The 26536-nt window shown below is 41.8% G+C and overlaps 1 protein-coding gene and 1 long non-coding RNA gene across 2 annotated transcripts in view; one reads left to right on the forward strand and one right to left on the reverse strand.

Moving 5' to 3' along the window:
- Positions 1 to 1460, reverse strand: part of LOC135552125 (uncharacterized) — an 87512-nt gene extending 86052 nt beyond the window's left edge. Inside the window, exon 1 of the long non-coding RNA XR_010457406.1 lies at positions 1387 to 1460. This is a non-coding gene — a long non-coding RNA (uncharacterized LOC135552125). The remainder of the gene's footprint in view (positions 1 to 1386) is intronic.
- Positions 827 to 22244, forward strand: LOC135552124 (cytosolic non-specific dipeptidase-like). The gene is made up of 12 exons (XM_064983547.1): positions 827 to 934; positions 1579 to 1670; positions 2435 to 2578; positions 8216 to 8378; positions 14079 to 14167; positions 16139 to 16339; positions 16673 to 16757; positions 18732 to 18892; positions 19188 to 19352; positions 20053 to 20194; positions 20328 to 20475; positions 21500 to 22244. Exons 2-12 carry the CDS (start codon positions 1611 to 1613, stop codon positions 21564 to 21566), a joined length of 1425 nt encoding a protein of 474 aa, XP_064839619.1. The 5' UTR covers positions 827 to 934; positions 1579 to 1610; the 3' UTR covers positions 21567 to 22244.
- The last annotated feature ends 4292 nt before the right edge of the window (positions 22245 to 26536 follow it).

Raw genomic sequence — 26536 nt, forward strand, 5'->3', positions numbered from 1 at the left:
ACCCAAGATAAATCATGGGTTTGATGCTATCGAACACGGCCAATCTCACGTTGTGGAAATCTAGAAGACATAGGCCAGGGACATTCATTATGCCGATTCTGTTATAAAACGTTTCTTAAAAGAAAGCAAACGGAACAAAACGGGGAGGGACCTCCCTGAATTTGTCCAACAGAAATATTAGTTTTAGTTTGCAACTGTTTCAACTACTAAGTGTAATATTCATATGCATAAACATACTGAATTGTAATTGGATGCATTCTACCGCCATATCATACTGTGCGATGATTGGTTAAGACCACCCAAATGGTTAGGTTATGGGCAGTTTGATCCTGGTTGGTGATACGTGAACATGCCGGTTATAGCTAGCTAATAAAGAGCTACGTTAAGAAATATCCTGTAGTACTGCATTTTATTATTTTGTACAAAGTGTGCCAAACAAGACACTAAGCAAATTGGATTTTGTGGAGCCGCTGGGTACCGGTTTATGGCCCGTGACGTGAACGGGAAAAAGCGGTGAGGGAGGAGTGCTCTTCTCAAATTGAGCAGTAATTTGCGCAGGTCATGTTGTTTACAAGGTAGTTTGGTGCTTCGCCCAGGTCATGTTGTCTACAAGGCAGTTTGGTGCTTCGCCCAGAAATATATATTTTCTCAAAAAATCTGTTTTAATTTTCATTGTGAATGCAGATAAAGCGTTTTTATAACATAATCATACTCATTACTCATCGTGGTTTATTACGTCATTTTTGTTTGGAGCCGTGGGCTTTGAACAGAGCACCCCGAGCTCACGCCCGGGAGGCAGCCCGGTTCCAAAGCGAATCCCAATCAATTTTCACCCGGTGCAAAGCACGCCTACATGGGCGCCCGGGACAGATTAATCGAATCCCCTCATTTAATACACCCAGGAGGAAGAAGCGCAGCACAATCTTTTTCTACAGTGAGTAAGCAAAAGTGCCCGATGGTGATGACTGTCATTTTCTGAAATGTCTTTGCAACACAGTTGTAGTCATATTTCACAATATATTTCTGAGCTCATTTAGCTTGCTCTACTGACCTGTTAAATAGTAAGCTAAACTTGCCAGTGTTTGTTAGCTAGCTGGCTAACCAATGTAGCTAGCTAAATTGGCTTGTTATTGTGTTTTGTAGCTAGCTTTATTGGTGCATAACTTTTTCTTACCCTGAAAGCATCGTGCTAACGTTACATACAGTAACGTTACTAACTTAGCTACTGTAGATAACTAACGTTAGCTATGTACAGTAGCTAGCTGAGGGTGACTTGCCTGTCTTTGCTGGCCATCACATTCCCAGCAACAGGTTTAGAATCTGTTCCAAAAAGGTTTAAACTATGTTGCCATAAAAACAAACTATTGGCTACGAGTTGACTGTTACCTTGTTATTTGTAATGTTCAGGGTTTCGGAGATAATGTCATGCGGTCACAACTAACGTACTTATGGTGTCACAGTCAGCAGTTTGGGAGGAGCTAATGGTCGATAACATGTTATAGTAGATTGTTGAGGCATGTGCATTGCCCCCTGTCAGTTCGTAGTCCAAATAAAACCTTAGTCTGTCTCTTCCAACAGCTCTTAGACACCAGCAAACTCTTCAGCCAAAGATGGCTCATCTTCCAGCACTTTTTAAGTATGTGGACGAACACCAGGAGCTGTACATTGAGGTATCCTTTTCTCATTACTTGAATTATGATAATGCATTTAGTCATGTTTTACTATCTGCGACTTGACTGAGTTGATTCATGCATTTGGGGCTAGCCATATTAATGTTTTGACGAACATTACTTTGCATGTGAATCTCAAATTATATTAAATTATTTAATTTCTTAAACTTCAGACTTGGAAGGACTTGATAAGAACAGAGTCAAGTCTTAGCCTGCCATGACAAGACTATTGCTTTCACTTCTCCAACCCCTTTAGATCACGAGTAGCAAGAACTGACATGGTAGCAAAAACAACACCAGCACATAAGATAGGACACCACACCCCTGTAGGGTGTTAGGTTTAGTGCCTTGGACTTCACTTCCTTGCCACAAGAACCAAGTAATGTGTTTGTGGGTTTTCCTATTCATAAACTTGAAGAAAAAGTATTGGGCTGGGAATTGCTAGGAACCTCACAATACAGTATTATCACTATACCTGGGGAATCGATATGATGTGTATTGTAACAAGATTATTTGATAAGTCATAGAAATAAAAGCGCTGAAAACAAATTGACTCCTTATTTAAAAAGACGACATGAACTATGAAACTTGATTATTGAACATGAACTGAGTGAGTATGAAATTGGCTTCAAAGCCTCTCAATTGAAAAGGCATTTTTATTATTGGCATGACAAATACTTGTTGCCAAACAAACAATGTTGAACAATTCAAATTAAATACCCTACATTTAAAAAACACTTTTTCTCGCTCTACTCTGCCTCTAGCGTCTTGCCCAATGGGTGGCTGTGCAGAGTGTGTCTGCCTGGCCAGAGAAGCGCGGGGAGATCAAGAAGATGATGGAGATGGCAGCCAAGGACATTGAGAAGCTGGGGGGCACAGTGGAGATGGTGGACATTGGAAAACAGAAGGTAGGACTTTGAACTGTGTGCCACAATAAACTATTCATACCTGTGACTTTGTCCACATGTTGTGTTAAAGTCTGAATTCAAAATTACTTAAATATAGATAATTTCACCCATCGACATTCAATACACCATAATGACAAAGTGAAAGTGTTTTTATAGATGTTAAAGAATGTATTGAAAATGAAATACAGAAATAACTCACACCCATGAGTCAATACATACTTTGGCAGCTTTGAGTCTTTCTGGGTAAGTCTCTTAAGAGCTTTGCACACCTGGATTGTACAGAATTTGCACATTTATTATTTTTTTTAATTCTTCAAGCTCTGTCAAGTTGGTTGTTGATCATTGCTAGACAGTCTTGCCATATATTTTCAAACCGATTTACTTCATAACTGTAACTAGGCCACTCAGAAACATTCAATGTCGTCCTGATAAGCAACTCCAGGGTAAATATATATATTTTTAAATTTAACCTTTTAGACAAATTCTTATCTATAATGATGGCCTACACCGGCCAAACACGGACAATGCTGGGCCAATTGTGCGCCGCCCTAACCCTAACCCTTTTTTCCACTGTCATTTAGGTTAGTTTTCTGGAGTAACTACAATGTTGTTGATCCATCCTCAGTTCTCTCATATCACAGCCATTAAACTCTGTTTTAAAATCACCATCGCCTCATGGTAAAAATCCCTGAGCAGTTTCCTTCCTATCTGGCAACTGAGTTAGGAAGGACGCCTGTGTCTTTGTAGTGACTAGGTGTATTGATACACCATCCAATGTGTGATTGGTAATTTTGCCATGCTCAAAGGGATATTTAATGTCTGCTTTGAATTTTTTACCCATCTACCGATAGGTGCCCTTCTTTGAATTCTCCTTCTTGTTCTCAAGTCAGTAATGGGGATATTATATGTTGTGGAGGGGCTATGAATTGTGTGCCAGAGTCAACATTATGTTTGTAAAACATAGCCGCTACCAACAAATGTATTTTGAAACAATCTACAAAGACAGCTTTGAATGGATACATTAACTATGAGCAGGAAGATATACACTATATATACAAAAGTATGTGGACACCCCTTCAAGTTAGTAGATTGCATCACCTGTGGCTGACAGGTGTGCAAAATCGAGCACACAGCCTTGCAATCTCCATAGACAAACATTGGCAGTATAATGGTCTTACTGAAGAGCTCAGTGACTTTTAACATGGCACTGTCATAGGATGTCAAATTTCTGCCCTGCTAGAGCTTCCCCGGTCAACTGTAAGTGCCGTTATTGTGAAGTAAAAACATCTAGGAGCAACAGCGGTTCAGCCGTGAAGTCATAGGCCACACAAGCTCACAGAATGGGACCGCCGAATGCTAAAGCAAGTAGCGTGTAAAAAAACGTTTGTTCTTGATTGCAACACTCACTACCGAGTTCCAAACTGCCTCTGGAAGCAACATCAGCACAATAACTATTTGTCGGGAGCTTCATGAAATGGATTTCCATGGCAGAGCAGCCGCACACAAGCCTGAGATCATCATGCGCAATGCCAAGCGTCGGCTGGAAAGGTGTAAACCTTGCCTCCATTGGACTCCGTAGCAGTGGAAACGTGTTCTCTGCAGTGATGAATCATGGTTCACCATCTGGCAGTCCGACAGACAAATCTGGGTTTTGCGGATGCCAGGAGAACGCTATCTGCACAACTGCATAGTGCCAACCAATATTCCCTACATTTTTGCCACTGATCAAATTTCAGATCTGCTGTCTGCAAACATTCTGTACAACTTCCAGTGTATTTACTGTGAACACTGAGGCTGTACCTGCTTAAAGTTACAGCTATAACAGTGGCCAAGTAGCTATTTGATCATAATGTATGCCTACAATAGTGGCCTACAATGAAAAACAATGGCGAATTCCATAAAATTTTAACACAGAATAACTATTTCCATCATTCAGCCTACAATAGCAGCCAATGTGTGGTGTTCAATGTAGGACATTTACCTGTTTATGACTGAAAATGTTGTTTGATGCAAGAAACCACTACAAATAAAATGTTTTATTATTCCCATACCATTGTTACAGTGTATCAGACACATTATGCTACTCTCTCCCTATTGGCTACTTAGCTTATTCAAGCCTGTCTCAAAATACAACACTGCCACTTTAAGACAGTTATTTACACGACTCACTTTTCAAAGATAAATGTACATGTTTTGTGCTCTTGTGGGAAGTAATCACTCCCCTATTGCTGACTACAAATGATCTATAACTGGGCTAATAACTCACTAAATAGCAAAGGATATGAACAATGTGCACACGTGGCTACTTGCATCTCTTGCTTTGATCTCAAAACAAGTGCATCTAATCACGACTACAGCTGTAAACACAGTCCAGTTCAAAGTAAATTACACATCCATATAGTGCCTTCGGAAAGTATTCAAACCACTTGACTTTTTCCTAATTTTGTTAGGTTACAGCCTTATTCTAAAATTGATTAAATAGTTTTTTCCCCCCTCAACAATCTTCACACAGTACCCCATAATGACAAAGCAAAACAAGTTTAGACATTTTAGCAAATTTATACAATGTAAAATGTATCACATTTACATAAGTATTCAGACCCTTTACTCAGTACTTTGTTGAAGCACCTTTGGCAGCAATTACAGCCTTGAGTCTTGGGTTTGACACTACAAGCTTGGCATACTTTTATTTAGGGAGTTTCTGCCATTCTTCTCTGCAAATCCTCTCAAGCTATGTCAGGTTGGATGGGGAGCTTTGCTTTACAGCTACTTTCAAGTCTCCAAAGATGTCAGATCGGGCTCTGGCTGGGCCACTCAGACATTCAGAGACCTGTCCCGATGCGACTCCTGCGTTGTCTTGGCTCTGTGCTTTGTTGTTGTTGTTGTCCTGTTGAAAGGTGAACCTTCGCCCCAGTCTGAGATCCTGAGTGTTCTGGAGCAGGTTTTCATCAAGGATCTCTGTATTTTACTCCATTCACCTTTGCCTCGATTCTGACTAGTCTTCCAGTCTCTGCCGCTGAAAAACACCTCCACAGGATGATGCTAGCACCACCATGCTTCACCGTAGGGATGGTGGCAGGTTTCCTCCAGATGTGACGCTTAGCATTCAGGCCAAAGAGTTGAATCTTGGTTTTATCAGATCAGATAATCTTGTTTCTCATGGTCTGAGAGTCCTTTAGGTGCTGGTCTGTCATGTACCTTTTTTACTGAGGAATGTCTTCCGCCTGGCCACTCTACCATAAAGGCCTAATTGGTGGAGTGCTGCATAGATGGTTGTCCTTCTTGAAGGTTCTCCCATCTCCACATAGGAACTCTAGAGCTCTGTCAGAGTGACCATCAGGTTCTTGGTCAACTCCCTGACCAAGGCCCTTCTCCCCCTGATTGCTCAGTTTGACCGGGCAGCCAGCTCTAGTTCCTAACTTCTTCCATTTAGAAGGATGGAGGCCACTGTGTTCTTGGGAACCTTCAATGCTGCAGAAATGTTTTGCTACCCTTCCCCAGATCTGTGCCTCGACACAATCCTATCTCAGAGCTCTACGAACAATTCCTTCGACCTGATGGATTAGTTTTTGCTCTGACATGCACTGTCAACTGTGGGACCTTTTATATAGACGGGTGTGTGCCTTTTCAAATCATATCAATTGAGTTTGTCACGGGTGCAATTCAAATAAGTTGTAGAAACATGTCAAGAATGATGAATGGAAACTGGTTTCTCCATAGCTCAATTCTGAGTCTTATGACAAAGGGTCTGAATACTTTTGTAAATGTATTTGTTTTTTTATTTTATAAATTTGCAAAAATGTCTAAACCTTTTCGCTTTGTCATTATGGGGTATTGTGTGTAGATTGCTGAGGCTTTTATATTTAATCCATTTTAGAATAAGGCTGTAACCTAACAAAATGTGGAAAACTCAAGGGGTCTGAATACTTTCCGAAGGCACTGTATATGGCAATAGTCTATTTGCATAGGCCGACTGCATCTCTGATTGGCTATGTCACACTGTGTAGACTACGGGCTCAGTTACGTGCAATAGAATCCTACTCCTATGTGCTCTGCCTACAACATAATCTCTTGAATAGTTTGCTTTGTTTCATTATGTTGCATTGAAAGTGGCTAATATTGGATCGACTCGGAAACATTGATGTTAACTAACAGGGAAAACTCTAGAAAGTTGAGTGAAGTTCAAGCTTGTGCTTCTCTCTGTGGGCAGATATTTCTTATGCGCTCTGCTTCTCCTGGGGAGCGCAGCTTAGAGGGAACATTGGTGCCAACTCTAAAGATTGGTGGAGATACTTTTCTGGGGCAATTTTTTTATGGTTCGGGCTACCCCCCTTGGTTCCAATTAATCAAGTATATTTATAAAGTGCTTTTTTACATCAACCGATGTCACAGTGCTATACAGAAACTAAGCCTAAAACACCAAACAGCAAGAAATGCATATGTAGAAGCACGGTGGCTAGGAAAACTCCCTATGAAGAAACCTGAGAGGAACCAGGCTCTGAGGGGTGGCCAGTCCTCTTCTGGCTGTGCCGGGTGGAGATTATAACAGTACATGGCCAATATGTTCAAATGTTCATAGATGACCAGCAGGGTCAAATAATAATAATCACAGTGGTTGTAGAAGGTGCAACAGGTCAGCACCTCAGCAGTAAATGTCAGTTGGCTTTTCATAGCCGAGCTTTCAGGTTTGGAGACGGCAGGTGCGGTCGAGAGTGAAGGAAAATCTTAACGCTACAGCATACAATGACATTCTAGATGATTCTGTGCTTCCAACTTTGTGGCAACAGTTTTGGGAAGATCCTTTCCTGCTTCAGCATGACAATGCCCCCTTGCACAAAGTGAGGTCCATACCGAAATGGTTTGTTGAGATTGGTGTGGAAGAACTTGACTGGCCTGCACAGACTACTGACCTCAACCCCATCAAACACCTTTGGGATGAATTGGAATGCCGACAGCGACCCAGGCCAAATCGCCCAACATCAATGCCCAACCTCACTAATGCCCTTGTGGCAATGTTCCAACATCTAGTGAAAAGCCTTCCCAGAAAAGTGAAGACTGTTATAGCAGCAAAGGGGGGACTAACTCCATATTAATGGCCATAATTTTGGAATGAGATGTTTGACGAGCAAGTGTCCACATACATTTGGCCATGTAGCATATTTATCATGCATTCGTCCTGCACTTCAGGGCTACCTGGTCTTTCCTTGCATTTTAAATGTGTGGTGATAACGTTTTATCAATCGGTACTTGTTGCCCAGCTACATTGTCTGCATAGATTGTGTCAACACCAGCCTATTCAGCAGTCAAACTGTACATAACATTTTGAGTTTAAATGCATCTGCTCCCTTTACTTTCATTGTATATAATATACCCTAGTCTTTCCTCACTTAGTCCTCTTCTTCCTTGTGGAGCATGAAAGGCTTCCAGGAAAGAACACTGCTGCCGATCCTCTGGCCGGCTCAGACCCCCTTGATCTCCTTCAACCTTGACTGGTTTGCTGTATCTGTTGCTTGAAAGTCTGTCTCCTCCTCTTCATCTTTCACCTGGTAATTTCTTTCATGTCAGTGCAATGGCGAGAAGAGGAAAATATGGATTTTTAGACCATTGAGTAAGACCTTTTCATTTTTGCCCCCTCAGCTTCCCTCCGGAGAGGAGATCCCCTTGCCACCCATCATCCTGGGTTCCTTGGGCTCCGACCCGGGTAAGAAGACTGTGTGCATCTACGGCCACCTGGATGTCCAGCCAGCTGCCATCGATGACGGCTGGGACACGGAGCCCTTCACTCTGGTGGAGAAAGATGGTGAGAGAAGCTATTCCAAAGCACAAAAAACAGAACAATGCTGAAACATCAAAATCCATGCCAGTGTTGAGATTTGGACTTTGATGTTTCAGCGTTCTCCTTTTGGGGAAGTATGATTTACATTTACATTACATTTAAGTCATTTAGCAGACGCTCTTATCCAGAGCGACTTACAAATTGGTGAATTCACCTTCTGACATCCAGTGGAACAGCCACTTTGCATTGGCTTGTGCAATTTAGGTTACTTCTTACTCTTTGTATCAACAGTGTAACTTACTACCTTCTAGGCAATGTTCACTCGTGCAGCTCCCCTGGGACTGCTGTGCAGTAGAAATGTCAGCCCTTGCAGGGAAGCATGAGATTGAACGTCGCTTACTTTTTCTAGTTTTCGCCTTTAGTTAACACTATCAACAATTCCCTCTACTGTGCGAATTGTGATCTAATCAACGTAACATTAGCCACTTTCAATGAAACATACCCAAACAATGAACTAGGTAAGATATTTTCTTGTAGGCAGAGAGCATTGGAGTAGGATTCTATTGCTTTGACAGGCACGACTCAGGCCCATACTCTACACAGACCAGTGTGCCATAACCAATCAGAGCTGCAGTATCCCTATATGCAAATAGACCTTTGCCAAATATGGATTTGTGCCATTCACTTTGGACTGGACTGTTTTTATAGCATGAGTGGTCATGAGTAGATGCGCTTGTTTTGAGGTCAAAGCAAGAACTGCATGTAGCGTTATTAGCCCAGTTATAGCTCATTTCTAGTCAGCAATAGTGGAGTGGTTACTTCCTACAAGAGCACAAAATGTGTGCATTGCTAGCCATATTTGTGCATTGCTAGCCATATTTGAAGTCTGGGGTCCTGAGCACTCTGAAGCAGGTTTTCATCAAGGATCTCTCTGTACTCCATTCCCCTTTCCCTTGATCCTGACTTGTCTCCCAGTCCCTGCCGCTGAAAAACATCCCTACAGTATGATGCTGCAACCAACATGCTTCACCGTAGGGATGGTGCTAGGTTTCCTCCAGACGTGAAGCTTGGCATTCAAGACAACGAGTTCAATCTTGGTTTTATCAGACCAGAGAATCTTGCTTCTCATGGTCAGAGTCCTTTAGGTGCCCTTTAGACAACTCTTCCAAGTGGACTATCATGTGCATTTTACTGAGGAGTGGCTTCTGTCTGGCCACTCTACATAAAGGCCTGATTGGTGGAGTGCTGCATAGGAGAACCTTCCAGAAGGACAACCATCTATCTCCACAGAGGAACTCTAGAGCTCTCTGAGTGACCATTGGGTTCTTGGTCACATCCCTGACCAAGCCCCCCCCCCCCCCCCTCGATTTCTCAGTTTGGCCGGGCGGCCAGCTATAGGAAGAGTCTTGGTGGTTCCAAACTTCTTCCATTTTTAAGAATGATGGAGACCACTGTGTTCTCGTGGATCTTCAATTCTGAAGAAATGATTTGGTACCCTTACCTAGCTCTGTGCCTCAACACAATCCTTTCTCGGAGCTCTACGGACATTTCCTTCCACCTCATGGCTTGGTTTTTGCTCTGATATGCAGTTTTAGCTGTCGGGCCTACAGACAGGTGTGTCCCTTTCCAATCAATAGAATTTACCACAGGTGGACATGAATGAAGTTGTACAAACATCTCAAGGGTGATCAATAGAAACAGGCAGCACCTGAGCTCAATTCCAAGTCTCATAGCAAAGGTTCTGAGTACTTTTTATTTTTAATAAATTTGCAAAAATGTCTAAACTTCTTTTTGCTTTGTCATTGTGGGATATTTTGTGTAGATTGAAGGAAAAATAATAATTTAATAAATTTTAGAATAAGGCTGTAATGTAACAAAATGTGGACCAAGTCAATGGGTCTGAATACTTTCCGAATGCACTGTTTCTCGGTTAGTTGCAAGTTTTTCAATGTCTGCACTAATGAACCTAAACTCCAAACTACAGGTTACATGTGTGGTAGTCTAGGCTGTTTTCGGGGTCACTTGCATTAAAATGGGTTTATAATGATTGGATCAAATTAGTGTTTGATAAGGAACTTTCTCAATGGTCCAGCAATCACCTGTCTCTAAAATATATCCCTTACTAGAAACAGTCTCGTTACCATCAAGTCTTGCCCATCATTGTCCCCACCTGTTTTTTGGGGTTTGTTTTTTCTTGATGTCGCTACGACTTGATTGGAGTCCACCTGTGGCCAATAAAATTGTTTGGAGATGATTTAGAAAGAAACACACCTGTTTGTAAAAGGTCCCACAGTTGATACTGCATGTCTATACCATGAAGTCCAACGAACTCTGTCAATCTCAGAGAGAGCGTTTTGATGAGGCATTTATGAGGTGTAAAACCATTTCTAGAGTGGTGGAAGTTTCCAAGAGCACAGTGGTCCCCTTCATTGGAAATGAAAAACATAAATAAAAATGGAACTACCCAGCTGCCTGGAATTGGCCATCCGACCAAACTGAGCAACTGGTCAAGAAGGACCTTGGTCAGAGAGGTGACAAAGAACCCGATGACCACTCTGACAGAACTACAGTGTGTCTTGGCTGAGATGGGAGAACTTGCCAGAAGGACAACAGTCTATCCAGCACTTTACTAATCTGAGCTTTATGGGAGAGTGGCCAGACAGAAGCCACTCATGAGAAAAGTGCAGATGACAGCATGTCTGTAGTTTTCAAAAAGGCACGTGAAGGACTGAGATCATAAAGCAGAAGTTTGTGGTCTGCCAAGACAAAAATGTAAACCGTTATGTCTGAAAAAAAACAGACATGGCTCATCACCCATCTAACAACATCCCTACCGTGAAGCATGGTGGTGGCAGCATCATTCTGAGGATGCTTGTCACTGGCAAGGACTAGGGAGGGACTGGGAGAATGGTATAAATGGAGGGAACAGTGAATGGAGCAAAATACAAGCAAAATACAAGCCTTGATGAGAACCTGCTTCAGAGTGCAAACGACCTTACATTGGTGGAGAAAGTTCCAACAGGAAAGTGACCACAAGCATACAGCCAAAGCAATTCCGGAATGGCTATAGAACAAGAATGTGAAAGTCCTTGAGTGGCCCAGCCAAAGTCCAGATTTGAATCCCATTGAAAAGCTGAAGAAAGACTTGTAGAAAGAAGATTGCTGTTCACTGCCGCTCATTTAATTTAAGAGCTTGAAAAATTATGTAATGAAGAATGGGAGATAATCACCAAATCCAGATGTGCAAAGCTGATAGACATACCCAAGACAACTCAAAGCTGTAATCACTGCCAAAGGTGCTTCTATAAATTTTTGACTTGGGGTGTAAATACCTATGTAAATGAGATTACATTTTCAATAAATGTGCAAACATTTCTATAAATGTGTTTTCATTGATGGGGTATTATGGGTGTGGAAAAAAAACAACAATTTAATCAATTTTGAATTCAGGCTGTAACAAAATTTGGAATAAGTCAAGGGGTATGAATTCTTTCTGATGGCACTGTATTTTTAGTCTCGTCTCTAGTCTGGTTTCAGTGTGTCATGCAGAGATGTGTCAGCAGCATTTTCCTTTCATGCTGACAGGTCGTTACTTGTTATCTTGTGACAGTCACCTGACTGTTGCTATATTCTCTTCACCACTCATAAATCAAATCGTCTCCCCCTTTGATTACCTAATTTCCTTCTTTTGACTCTTGATATGTTTCACAGGGAAGGTAGTACTGATTTATTTTTTTCCTTTTTAAGTAGCATTTTTTTCAATGTCTTTTATTGGTCTATAATAGGCTTGGGTGTTATTCCGTGTATACTGGGGCATTTGGAAAAAGCCATTGGAGAAAAAAAGCCTTTTTTCATACATTTTAATATTTGTAGCTTCTTAATACCTGCAGTCAACTTGTGCAATATATTAGGAGATAAAACCGATAGTGTTCACTTCACCTCTTACATTATGACGCTTACCTTAGTTCCACAGAACAGTTGAGCCAGTCATGTGTTTGTGCTATTTTCAGAAGGAGAAGGCAAGAGCTGATGAGTCCATCGTGTTGTATATCGAAGTGATGACGTTACACTTGCATGCATTTCACTACTAAATGTTTGCCATCATATCTTATGGCTTTCTTCAGAAGTCAAAGAGCTCTGGATGAGTTATCTGTACAGTTGCAATTTTTGGCTTGTGCTTCCTACTATCCCCCCCCCCCCTATTTTCTTCTCCCCTCTGTTCCATGTACACGTGCTGCTGTTCCTCCAGAAAAGGATGCATCACAACTTTGTTAATGTTTACAATGTCTCTCGTTCACTTTTGCTTGTAAATGTCCACTCTCACCAATTCGGTAGCTACTAGCCATGCTTGTGTAACTTATAGCTGGTTTTGCCGGTCTTTGCAATTAGTTATGTTTGTTTTTCGCTCGTTAACATTTAGACAACAGTGTCTGTGATTTCGCTATTAGTTTGAAAAGCGGTCTTTATATGTACCACAGAAGAAAAAAGAAATGAAGAGCGACACCAAGGCTGTCTTTTTGGCCTTCTATGTAGATCTGCAATGGTATTACGAAAGGGCAGGAATACATCAGTCTTCAATGCACCATCTGACAAGTTGTTCTCTAGAGGAGCATGAAGAAAAGTAAAACACATCCTGTCTCACATCACAATACATTGCTTGGTGCTTTCAGTGTTGACAGTATTACAATACAACTAATGTACAAAAACACTGTAATGCAAACAAGCTACAACTGAAAATCGCATTCATCCCATTTAGACCTTAGAGCAAAAAATACATCTCCCATAATGCAACACTAGCATACGTCGGCAGCTCAGCTAACCATCGGCATCACAGAATGACATGCTATCTAGTAACAGCAATAGTTTTTATCACACTGTAAAACTATATAAATAACAACGATAAAACTCAGTTACATGTTTCGATAGTTTCACACTCCCTTATAACAATACCTATAGCGTTAACCTTGGGATGCTTTATTTATTTAACATTATGGACTTCTACACAGGAGTAAGGAGAACGGGAGCTATCGGTAGTACCAGGGGTGTTAGTAGGTGACGTAAGCACCCAGATTAATTAAAATACATTTAATGAAATAAAAACTGAAGATGTTAATATCATCCAACTACTGTAGCTGCCTCCTTAACATCATCAGGCAGTACTAGTAGCGCAACAAATGAAAATATAAACCAAAACTAAAGTTCCTGATCATAGCGATCGATTCCCCCTTCTGTCTGAACTTGGAACATTCCTGTTCGCGGGCTTGGGACACTGACCCTAAACCTGGATGTTCTGCGTTTGTGTACTATTCTAATAATTGGAAGTTTGATGGAATAACCATTTGAACTCTCCTACATTTGTGCTAATTTGGTAGCATTCTGGGAATAGAGGCCAATGGGCTTTTCTTGCGTTTTTAGCGCCCCTTGTATGTTAAACTGGTAATACGATAAATCCCAGGATGAGAGTAGGATGGTATGACAATTTAAAAAATCTTTATACCGCCCTAGTCTATAATGATATCTCGTTTGAATGACTAAAGGCTGCAAGAGTTTTCTAAGATGATATAGTAGATCATTATAATTTCTACATTTTCTTATGGTTTTAGTCATTCACGCTTTAGATTTGTTTTTATTTTTACTAAGACACCTATGGCTTGCAGATTATGTAGTCCATCATCATCATGATCCTCATCATAAAAACATAATCAGCAACTTAATCCCCTGCAGGGAAGCTCTATGGCCGAGGCTCAACAGACGACAAAGGTCCAGTGTTGGCCTGGTTCAACTGTATCGAGGGCTACCAGAAGATCCAACAGGTAAGACACAGCACCACGACTTGATAAGTAGCACTCACTGAAGCTAGCCCAGGACAGAGAGAACCCCATGGTATTGTGTTTTCAAAACAGTTTTAGTACAGGTGCCCTTTTCTTGGTTAGGCAATTAATAACAGGCAAGGTTTAAAGGACTTGGTGTTGACATGTCAGCTACAGGGTAAAAAGCCTCTTCGCTTTAAGACTTTTCATCTTGATTACAGTCGATCACATCAGTGTTGTCAGCATCATGGCCGTCCAAAGGTCCTCAAGTAATCTTTATCTCCTATCATCAGCGTTTAATGATTGAGCTGACCTATGTCTTATACTAGCTCACTAACATCGTAATCATGGAGGTACAGCCAGAGGAGGATGGGCATTCCCTCTTTATTCCTCCTCTAGATAGTTTTTTTTGGGGGGGTGTGGGCTGGGTTACTGGAAGCACTTTATGACACTGATGCTTGAAAGCTGGAGCTATATAAATGTAATTTAATTGAATGATTGATCTCCATTTGTCAAAGTTAAACACAGGACTGACGGTGCTTTAGAAGTTGAAGTAGTCTTTTGTCAGCCTGCCAGGTACATTAATTTAGTGTCTTGAATAGTATGTGGTGAATAGATCTACCTGTATGTATCAAATCAAACTTTGTCACATGCACCGAATGCAGCAAGTGTAGACCTCACCGTGAAATGCTTACTTACAAGCCCTTAACCAACAGTGCAGTTCAAGAAGAGTTGAGAAAATATTTACCAAATAAACAAAGGTAAAAAAATACATCTAGGTAGGAGTGACATGATGATGAATTAATTGTTCAGCAGTATTATGGCTTGGGGGTAGAAGTTGTTAAGGAGCCTTTTGGTCCTAGACTTGATGCTCCAATACTGCTTGCTGTGCGGTAGCAGAGAGAATAGTCTATGACTTGGGTGAGTCTCTGACAATTTTATGGGGTTTCCTCTGACACCGCCTATTATATAGGTCCTGATGGCAGGAAGCTTGGCCCCAGTGATGTACTGGACCGTGCGTACTACCCTCTGTTGCGCCTTACGGTTCGATGCCAACCAGTTTCCATTCCAGGCGATGATGCAACTGACCAGGATGCTCTCAATGGTGCAGCTGTAGAACTTTTTGAGGATCTGGGGACCCATGCCAAATCTTTTCAGCCTCCTGAGGGGTAATAGGCTTTGTCATGCCCTCTTCACGACTGGTGTGTTTGGAACATGATAGGTTGTGGTCCTTTAAACTCAACCCGCTCCACTACAGCCCCGTTGATGTTAATGGGGGGCTGTTCAGCCCACCTTTTCCTGAAGTCGACGATCAGCTCCTTTGTCTTGCTCACATTGAGGGAGAGGTTGTTGTCCTGGCACCACACTGTCAGTTCTCTGACCTCCCTATAGGCTGTCTCATCGTTGTTAGTGATCAGGCTGTTGTGTCGTCAGCAAACTTAATGATGGCGTTGGTGTCGTGTTTGGCCACGCAGTCGTGGATGAACAGAGAGTACAGGAGGGGACTAAGTGTACACCCCTGAGCGGCCCCAGTGTTGAGGATCAGTGTGGCAGACGTGTTGTTGCCTACCCCTACCACCTGGGGGGTGGCCCATTTAGTCCCACAGTCCTTAGCTTAGTGATGAGCTTTGTGAGCACTACGCTGATCTGTAGTCATTGAAACAGCATTCTCGCATACATGTTCCTTTTGTCCAGGTGGGAAAGGGCAGTGTGGAGTGTGATTGATTGAGATTGCGTCATCTGTGGATCTGTTTGGGCGGTATGCAAATTGGAGTGGGTCTAGGGTATCCGGGAGGATGCTTTTGATGTGAGCCATGACCAGCCTTTCAAAGCACTTCAGCAGAGACCAGTTGGTTGTAATCTGGTTATGTGACGTCTTCTCAACAACATTTACAGCCAGAAAATAGCGTCATTAAGATTATGTGCCATATGTGCCTGCTGAGATTCTCATTCATACCTCTCTCATGGAAACAGGCGCTTCCCATCAACATCAAGTTCTGCTTCGAGGGCATGGAGGAATCCGGCTCAGAGGGCCTGGACGATCTGGTGTTCGCCCGGAAAGACACCTTCCTGAAGGACGTGGATTACGTGTGCATCTCAGACAACTATTGGCTGGGCAAAACCAAGCCCTGCATCACCTATGGACTGAGGGGAATCTGCTACTTCTTCATTGAGGTGAGGTCATAGAGTTAGCTAGAGGGCTCTCTTCCCACAAAAAAACTGTGATTGTCATTGTGGTGAAGCCATAGAGTTAGACCAGCGTTTCACAAACTCTATGCACGTTTTGGTTTTTGCCCTAACTACACAGCTGATTCAAATTATCGAAGCTTGATGATTAGTTGATTATTTGAACCTGCAGAGTAGTGCTAGGGCAAAAACCAAACATGCTCCACTTGGGGTCCTGAGGACGGAGTTTTGGAAACCCCGAGTCAGACAAATCTAGAGGGTGCATTTACCACAAACTCTGCATGGATCATAGCCCTGCTTTAAACCTTCTTGTTTTGTCAGATGGAGTGCTGTGACAAGGACCTCCATTCTGGGGTGTTTGGGGGCTCTGTCCATGAAGCCATGACCGACCTCATCGCACTGATGGGTAAGTTGAATCGGGTGTGCTGATGTGCTGGAATAGTATTATCATAGAGATATATAAGGATATAGGTATGAAATAATTGGATGGGTACAGTGCCTTGCGAAAGTATTCGGCCCCCTTGAACTTTGCGACCTTTTGCCACATTTCAGGCTTCAAACATAAAGATATAAAACTGTATTTTTTTGTGAAGAAACAACAACAAGTGGGACACAATCATGAAGTGGAACGACATTTATTGGATATTTCAAACTTTAACAAATCAAAAACTGAAAAATTGGGCGTGCAAAATTATTCAGCCCCCTTAAGTTAATACTTTGTAGCGCCACCTTTTGCTGCGATTACAGCTGTAAGTCGCTTGGGGTATGTCTCTATAAGTTTTGCACATCGAGAGACTGAAATTTTTTCCCATTCCTCCTTGCAAAACAGCTCGAGCTCAGTGAGGTTGGATGGAGAGCATTTGTGAACAGCAGTTTTCAGTTCTTTCCACAGATTCTCGATTGGATTCAGGTCTGGACTTTGACTTGGCCATTCTAACACCTGGATATGTTTTTATTTTTGAACCATTCCATTGTAGATTTTGCTTTATGTTTTGGATCATTGTCTTGTTGGAAGACAAATCTCCGTCCCAGTCTCAGGTCTTTTGCAGACTCCATCAGGTTTTCTTCCAGAATGGTCCTGTATTTGGCTCCATCCATCTTCCCATCAATTTTAACCATCTTCCCTGTCCCTGCTGTAGAAAAGCAGGCCCAAACCATGATGCTGCCACCACCATGTTTGACAGTGGGGATGGTGTGTTCAGGGTGATCAGCTGTGTTGCTTTTACGCCGAACATAACGTTTTGCATTGTTGCCAAAAAGTTCAATTTTGGTTTCATCTGACCAGAGCACCTTCTTCCACATGTTTGATGTGTCTCCCAGGTGGCTTGTGGCAAACTTTAAACAACACTTTTTTTATGGATATCTTTAAGAAATGGCTTTCTTCTTGCCACTCTTCCATAAAGGCCAGATTTGTGCAATATATGACTGATTGTTGTCCTATGGACAGAGTCTCCCACCTCAGCTGTAGATCTCTGCAGTTCATCCAGAGTGATCATGGGTCTCTTGGCTGCATCTCTGATCAGTCTTCTCCTTGTATGAGCTGAAAGTTTAGAGGGACGGCCAGGTCTTGGTAGATTTGCAGTGGTCTGATACTCCTTCCATTTCAATATTATTGCTTGCACAGTGCTCCTTGGGATGTTTAAAGCTTGGGAAATCTTTTTGTATCCAAATCCGGCTTTAAACTTCTTCACAACAGTATCTCGGACCTGCATGGTGTGTTCCTTGTTCTTCATGATGCTCTCTGCGCTTTTAACGGACCTCTGAGACTATCACAGTGCAGGTGCATTTATACGGAGACTTGATTACACACAGGTGGATTGTATTTATCATCATTAGTCATTTAGGTCAACATTGGATCATTCAGAGATCCTCACTGAACTTCTGGAGAGAGTTTGCTGCACTGAAAGTAAAGGGGCTGAATAATTTTGCACGCCCAATTCTACAGTTTTTGATTTGTTAAAAAAGTTTGAAATATCCAATAAATGTCGTTCCACTTCATGATTGTGTCCCACTTGTTGTTGATTCTTCACAAAAAAATACAGTTTTATATCTTTATGTTTGAAGCCTGAAATGTGGCAAAAGGTCGCAAAGTTCAAGGGGGCCGAATACTTTCGCAAGGCACTGTATATGCAACAGCATTGTAGCCCTTCAATAGAATCAAACAAAATCCTAGAATCAAATCTATACAAGTGCCTAGGCGGTTTTGTAGGGGCTTGGGGGGGTTGTTTCTGGACAGGGCATATGATATCTCTGCAGGATCGTGTTCATAATGCACCAAACAAAAGGACTGAAACTCGGCGCGACTCATTTTAGTTTTTCGTTGTGAAATGTATTCTGTTGCGTGCAATCGTGAACCTGACCCTGGTATCTCCTCCTTCAGGCTCCCTGGTGGACAAGAAGGGGAAGATCCTGGTCCCGGGGATGGACGAAGATGTGGCCAAGGTCACAGACGAGGAAAAGAAACTGTACCAGAAGATCGACTTTGACATGGTGGAGTATGCCAAGGATGTTGGAGCTGGGAAGCTCCTACACGACACCAAGGTATATGGATGGTTATGTTCAAATACTTCAAAATGAAGAGTCCTTCGTTCTTTCCTACCTCCATTTAATCAATCACTGATCTAAATTGGTTGCATTGGTTAAAGTAATAGGGTCGTAACCTTGATCTCACTGCTTGCGTATGCATTTCTAAAGTGTTCAAACAGGGCCAATGTCTGAAATTACCAACTAGTTTTAAAAGTAATACTGGTTGATTCTCAGTCAATTTAAGTGATTAATTCCCAATGTTCTCTGGTTCATATTGTCCTTTGCTCTCTCCTCTGACCCTCGTCTGCAGGAGGCTATCCTGATGCACCGCTGGAGGTACCCCTCCCTCTCCCTGCACGGCATAGAGGGGGCCTTCTCCGACGGAGGTGCTAAGACCGTCATTCCCCGCAAGGTCATCGGCAAGTTCTCCATCCGCCTGGTCCCGGACATGGACCCCAAAGTGGTGGAGAAACAGGTAGAAACCTCTAGAATTTAGGTAGAACTCAACTCAGGTTTTTAGATCATTTCCGGCCTTACTCTTTTAAGTGCAGGTCTGGGATCCATTCCTCTACCTCAAATCCTAACACCTCAACATGTTAGGCTGACATATGAAGAGTGTTAAAGGTCGGCTCAGTAATAAGTTCAATTCAGTTCTTTAAATACAGGACTAGGATCAGGTATTTAGATAATTTAATTGAAGGTGTTATCGAATAAGCACATTGCATGTTCTAGACTTTTGGATGAAATAGTAGTGGACAAGCATCCCCCACCACTGGTCCATTCCTTACATTTAAATGCACTCTCAAACATGAGGTCCGTCTTAGTGGTTCCCAACCTTTTTTTAGGTTACTGTACCACCACCTGAATTTTGTTCTGTCCGGAGTACCCCTGAAGTACCCCATAATGTGCATTTTACCAGAAGGCCAATGGTCTCAGGAGTCTTCTCAAGTACCCTCTGTGCATAGGCTAAGTACCCCCAAGGTTCCTAGTACCCCTGGTTGGGAACCACTGCTCTATTAGACTGTGATACAGTATATGCCATACACAGACAGCCCTGATAGCATTCTGACTGTCTGTCCTTTTCATTACTGTTCATATAATATTTTTGATCTCAATGAGACTTTAATATGAATGTGGAAACATATATTTAGAAATGTATGTATAATCCTATCAAGGTTATTGGCCACCTGGAGAAGAAGTTTGCTGAGCTGGAGAGCCCCAACAAGCTCAAGGTGTACATGGGCCATGGGGCCAAGGCCTGGGTGTCTGACTTCAACCATCCCCATTACATGGCTGGTAGAAAGGCCATGAAGACAGGTGTGTGGATACACAGGCAAACCCTCTCACTCAGACACACGCACACAGACGTGCACACACAACACTGGTCTAACTTAAATATTTATAACATTTTTGAGCAATAATGTCTTGTTCTCTCCTTTTTTCCACATAGTGTTTGGTGTGGAGCCTGACCTGACACGGGAAGGCGGCAGCATCCCCGTCACGCTGACCTTCCAGGAAGCCACCGGCCGTAACGTCATGCTGCTGCCCATGGGCTCGTCTGACGACGGAGCACATTCACAAAATGAGAAACTCAACAGGTAGGCTGCCACGGTTGTCTTTTTATCTATACGCTGTCTGGATGCATGGGACTGCGATAATGGCGTGTCTCGGGACTTGAGATATGCAAAAAAACACATTTCCATTTCACACATGCATTGAATACACACTTGCACATGTGTGAAATATGACAAATATAAGCACCCACATTATTATTAGCTTCTCGATGGAGTCTTAATGTACATCTTGTTGTTTAATTCAATGATGTTACACATCTACAGTGCATTCGGAAAGTATCCACACCCCTTGACTTTTTCCACGTTTTATGTTAGTCCAAAATGGATTTTTTTAAATCCGCAATCTACACACAATACCCCATGATGATGAAGCGAAAACAGGTTAACATTTTTGCAAAACTGAAATCACAAGTATTCAGACCCTTCACTCAGTACTTTGTTGAATCACCTTTGGCAACGACCACAAACTCAAGTCTTCGTGGGTATTACGCTACAGACTTGGCACACGTGTATTTGGGGAGTTTCACCCATTCTTTGCAGAGCCTCTCGAGCTCTGTCAGGTTGGATGGGGAGCGTCGCTGCACAGCTACTTTCAGGTCTCTCCAGAGATGTTTGATCGGGTTCAAGTCCGGGCTTTTGCTGGACCACAAGGACATTCAGAAACTTGTCCCAAAGCTAGTCATGCGTTGTCTTGGCTTGGTTTTTGCTCTGACATGCACTGTCAACTGTGGGACCTTATATAGACAGATGTGTGCCTTTCCAAATCATGTCCAATCAATTGAATTTACCATGGGTGGACTCCAATGAAATTGTAGAAACATCTCAAATATGATCAATGGAAACAGGATGCAGCTGAGCTCAATTTCAAGTCTCATAGCAAAGGGTCTGAATACTTATGTAAATAAGGCATTTCTGTTTTTTATTTTTAATACATTTGCATGGATTTCAAAACCTGTTTTTGCTCTGTCATTATTTTGTGTAGATTGAATACTTTCCGAATGCACTGTATGTAAATGTATATGAATATATGTCTATGGTTTACTTTCAGGACAAACTACATCCAGGGCATCAAGATGCTCGGCGCATACTTCCACGAGGTCTCCCAGTTGGAGTAAATGAACTAGCCAGACCTGAGTGAGATGTATCCCTCTGCCTCCTGAGCTTGTGGACCCAACTGTTTTAATTTTTTATCCAATGCAAGTTTCATAATGTTTTCCATTAACTGCTGCTGCTGTACAGCAAAGCAGATCCTTGAAGATGTCCCTTTATTAATTTGTAATATCTCCCAACATGGTGACAAGTAGAGGAAAATAATATAGAAGTATTGATTATTGTATTGTAGAAGTGCCATCTTGTATATCTTCATCTACTTTATCAGAGTGTTATAGATGAACTAAACCAAACTCGACAAGGAAACGTGGACAGTATATACCCCATTACACTTCCATGATGTCACAGCTTTGTTGTGGTGTATTTATGAAAGTGCTAACAGACAACAGCACACTGACACGCACTCATTTCCTCCAATGAACACACAGGACATAGCCATAGACATCCGCAGATATTGGAGGCATATATTCAGAAGTATTCTAAGTGATGAAAATATCTCCATACTTTTGCATTACATTAAATAGTACAGTATACAAAATGGCATCTTGATTGAGCCATTCAAGGTTCTCTTTCAAACTGGAGCATGACTTGACCTGTGTAATGTATCTATTTTCTCCCTTGTCACTGTGAAACAACAGGCAACTGTCACATGCCAATATATTCAATAAATCATAACATCAGTCTTTTTTTTATCATGCTTCCAATATCCTGAAAACTTCCCATGCCATCAATCCGAAGAAAACAGAATCCATACATTTTCAAATGTGATTTTTGGCTTCTTTCATTTCCACAGTCATACAGATGTAATGTGACTGACCTTTCCCACTGGGCGCACTGGTTGAATCAACGTTGTTTCAATTAAATTACGTGGAATTAGCATTGAATTGATATGTGCCCAGTGAGTTGAGGCTCAATCCCAAACCAATCCCTCCTTCTCCCTGGGCTTTTCATTTGACAGTTCATGAAGGGGAGTCAACGGGCCTAAGGACAGTGTGGAGGGATGGTTAATGATAGAACCCAGGAGTGACTGAATGGGGTTGATGTTCCTATCCAAGCTACAGGATGTGCCCTTGGTTGATTTCAAATGTTGATTTGTGTGTGTTTTGACAGGTGGAATGATGTAACCAGTGGGGTTGTCCTGTTGCAGACAGGTGGTCAGACTCATCCTGCTGGGCAGTCTTGTTTTGATTGACATTTGGTTGAGTTTTCAACTAATGTGCAATCAACAACAAACAATCACCGTCATTGGATTTATTTAAAATAAGTAAATGAAATTCCCGTTGCAAATCCAATCATTTCCACACGTTGATTGCCCCTGTGACAACAATTTGTCCTCCCCTAAATGTGGAGTTTTTTTTTATTTTTTTTACTTCCAGTATTAGACAGTGGCAACGATGATGATTAGTGAACATGGTCTTTTGCCTGCAATGCAGTGAAGAAAACGATATGACATCTAATGTAGCTGGCCCCTCTAACAGTACAACTGGCCCAGCTTGGCCCCCCCAGTTGAAATGGTCTAGAACCGCAGAAATCGTGCTGCCAGAGGAGTTGGGGAGATCAGAATGGGCATTCTGTTTCATGTTGGTATTGTCAAGTGCTAGCCCGTCTCCAGATTCAACCTGACACCAGGGTTGTGTTCATTAGGCACCAAATGGAAGAACATCAACTGAAATGCGAAGGTACAGCCTGCACTATTTCGATAACAACCGTTTGTTTTAATTCTCCAAACATTTTGCAAGTGTATGCCCTAATGAGCACGATCCATTGTACCACTGTAGACGCAGAAGCCGATTTCGCTTCCTTAAAATCCCCAGAATGAAGATAACTCAAATCTGTCATTTTTACGTTTTGGCCGAGGATGTTTTAGTTGCGAAATTTTACATCTAACTAAGGTGTTTGGTGCAGTTAAAAAAAAACGTGTTGTCTTGTGTAAATAGTCGGAGCTGCTGGGCAGGTCAACCCCACTGTCTATGCTTTTTGAGAGCAATCACTGCAGCTGTTCACCCCATGTTAGTGGACAAATGTACATCGTCAAAAAACAACCCAACCTTCATTTACCCGGTGTGTTCCAAACTCCGTTTAAACGAGACAGACTTTATGACAAAAAATATCCTATTTAACGTTGTAGTGAATTTTGCCACTAGAATAATTGTTTGACTCATATCGATGCCACATATGCTGCTTTCAAAGGGATGCGTTGCATAAACAACCCCTTGGTCTGCTAAAAAAAGGTTTAATTTACACCGATGATAACCACCAGAGGGCGAAAATATATTGATCAATAATGGTTACAATTGGTGTTTTAACGAGAGATTACCTCGTGATAGTATACTGGCCAATGCTGGTTGCAATTGACCTATGTAGGCTAATTATGATACTACCTTGGATATGCCTTTGGAAGATGTCAGGCAGCAAAAACAACCCATCTCCTCACCCTGTGGAGTGATAACATTGTGGCATTGTGGGCACTAGAGGGTGACACAAAACCATGTATTTTTCTTGAGTTCACCAGTCAGAAGCTGAACTAAAACCTCCAGTAATATTTCGAGTAGGCCACTGGTACCAGAGTATTGAAGGCTTACGAGCACATGCCACTTTAATCAATACACTTGCTATACCAATTGGTGTTCAAAACAATTGGCCTAGTTGGCCAGAGTCTAGGCAATCTAGTCTAGATTATCTAGATCAATGCTATTTAAATGGATTTGTAACATAAATCAATTCAGTCATGCAGGATGGCAAAGGTGTCAAATTACTTCCCATAAATCAGCCAGCTGTTTGTGAAGGTTTCTCTTCTAGTCCTATAGTCCTGTGACATGAGTTGCTTACATTTATACATTTATACATTTATAAGTATACTCTGTAGACAATATTCACAGTTTGCCTCCCCATCCCCATGAAAATGTTTACAATTCATGAACAAACTCCTCAAAACTGTTTATAAACCCCACATAGTAACATCCTCAACCCCTTTTCATAGCAATGGTTACTGGTTACCTTTTAACAAAGGCAGTGGATGTAATCAGTTTGATCAACAGCAGGTTCGTTACAAATGTAATTCTTACTTGATATGCTTCAAATATCCTTTGTTGGTGAGAATTGAGTTATTCAGACCATCTGTCAATATTTTTACAAGTAGAAGTGTTTTGTTATGAAGGTTAAAGAAAGGAAATGAACTACATTTAAGGCTTCTAATCTAATGGTCAGGGATTTAGGATTCCCTAAGTAATGTCTAGTCAAGATGTTCAAAGTGTAATTGATGTGTCCATTACGTGAAGAATTCCATGTAATTATAGTCAATAAGTGATGTAAATGGGTTAAAGCTCACTAAAAGCAAACCAAATCCCCAAAAGAGATGCTAATAATTCAAAAATAATCAATGCAGATAGCTGAGTAGATAATTTGTCTGTGTGTTCGCTTTCCATAATAATATATTCAGTTAGATCTAAAACAAAATCGGTCTGTGCCAATTAGAGATGATATTCAAGACACTTGGACAGGTTAAGTGTTCAACATACACCATTATTCTTCCTCAGTGATATAGGAAAGCTTACCTCTTAAGCCTACTTTGAGAGGGATCATTGGCTAGCTGACAAAATTAATATTTTTTTGTTAAGGAAAGCTATGACATTTTAGTGGAGAATTATTCACCTGCATTTTTGGCTCACTGGAGGATTAACTGTGTAGTACATGTACATGTATCAAAATGTTGTTCAATTACTTACCACATGAAACCACATAATGCTTAGTTTTAGGCTAACAAACATTTTTCAGTGTTACAGGTCCTACTAATTATCACAAACAACCACAAATAACTACGAAAAGGTACCCCAAACACAAACAGGGTACCAGAAACAACTCCAAACGACCACAATCAACCACCAACGACCCCATACAACCACAAATGGATACCCAAAACGGGTACCCCACAACCAAAAACAACCCCATACAATCCCAACCAAGTACAAATGGGTACCCCAAATGACTACAAATGGATACTATAAACAACCACAAATAAGTACTACGAACAACCACAAACATGCACAAATATCCACAAACAATCGCAAAAATATTCCCAAACAACACCAAACCTCCCCATACAACCCCAACCAACTACAAACTGGTACCCTAATCAACCACAAACAGGTTCCCAAACAACCCCAAACAATGATTAGCATCCAGCTGCAGATTATGCACGCTGAGGCCACCTCAAAACATTTGCTTGTGTCTCAGACTGTATTTTTTTTGTCTCATTTGGTACAGTATGTGCACATGCAGTGCTCTAACGCCCTAGACTAATCTGTCACTAGCTCTGGTCCAGGGCATAGGTAGTAGCTCGGCAGCTCTGGTTCATTCTAGCTCTGGTCCAGGGCATAGCTAGTAGCTCTGGTCCAGGGCGTAGCTAAATTAGTGCAGACTAGAACTGGCTAGCTAGTAGCTACGCCCTGGACCAGAGCTAGTGACAGATTATAGCCATGGTCCAGGGTGTTCGAGCACTACACACCACTGAGACACAAAAATACAATCTGAGATGCAAGCGCATGCGCTTTAAGGTTTGCAGACTAGGTGGCCTCAGCGCACATAATCTGCAGCTGGATGCTTCTTGTTGTTTGGGGTACTTTTGCATACCTGTTTTATTTTTGGGGGGATTACTTTTGAGTTATATTGTTTACCTGATTGTGGTTGTTTGGGTTTGCCCTGTTTGTGGTTGTTTGGGGTTGTTGTGGGTACCTGTTAAAATAACCTGTTTGGGGTTGCTGTGTGTTGTTGTGTGTACCTGTTAGGAGAACATTTTTGTGGTGGTTTGGGTTTACCCTGTTTGTAGTTGTTTGGGGTTGTTGTAGATACCTGTTAGGAGAACCTGTTTGGGGTTGTTGTAGATACCTGTTAGGAGAACCTGTTTGGGGTTGTTGTGGGTACCTGTTAGGAGAACCTGTTTGGGGTTGTTTGGGGTTGTTGTGGGTACCTGTTAGGA

This window comes from Oncorhynchus masou, chromosome 13 (assembly GCF_036934945.1).
Source record: "Oncorhynchus masou masou isolate Uvic2021 chromosome 13, UVic_Omas_1.1, whole genome shotgun sequence".
Classification (NCBI taxonomy): Eukaryota; Metazoa; Chordata; class Actinopteri; order Salmoniformes; family Salmonidae; genus Oncorhynchus; species Oncorhynchus masou.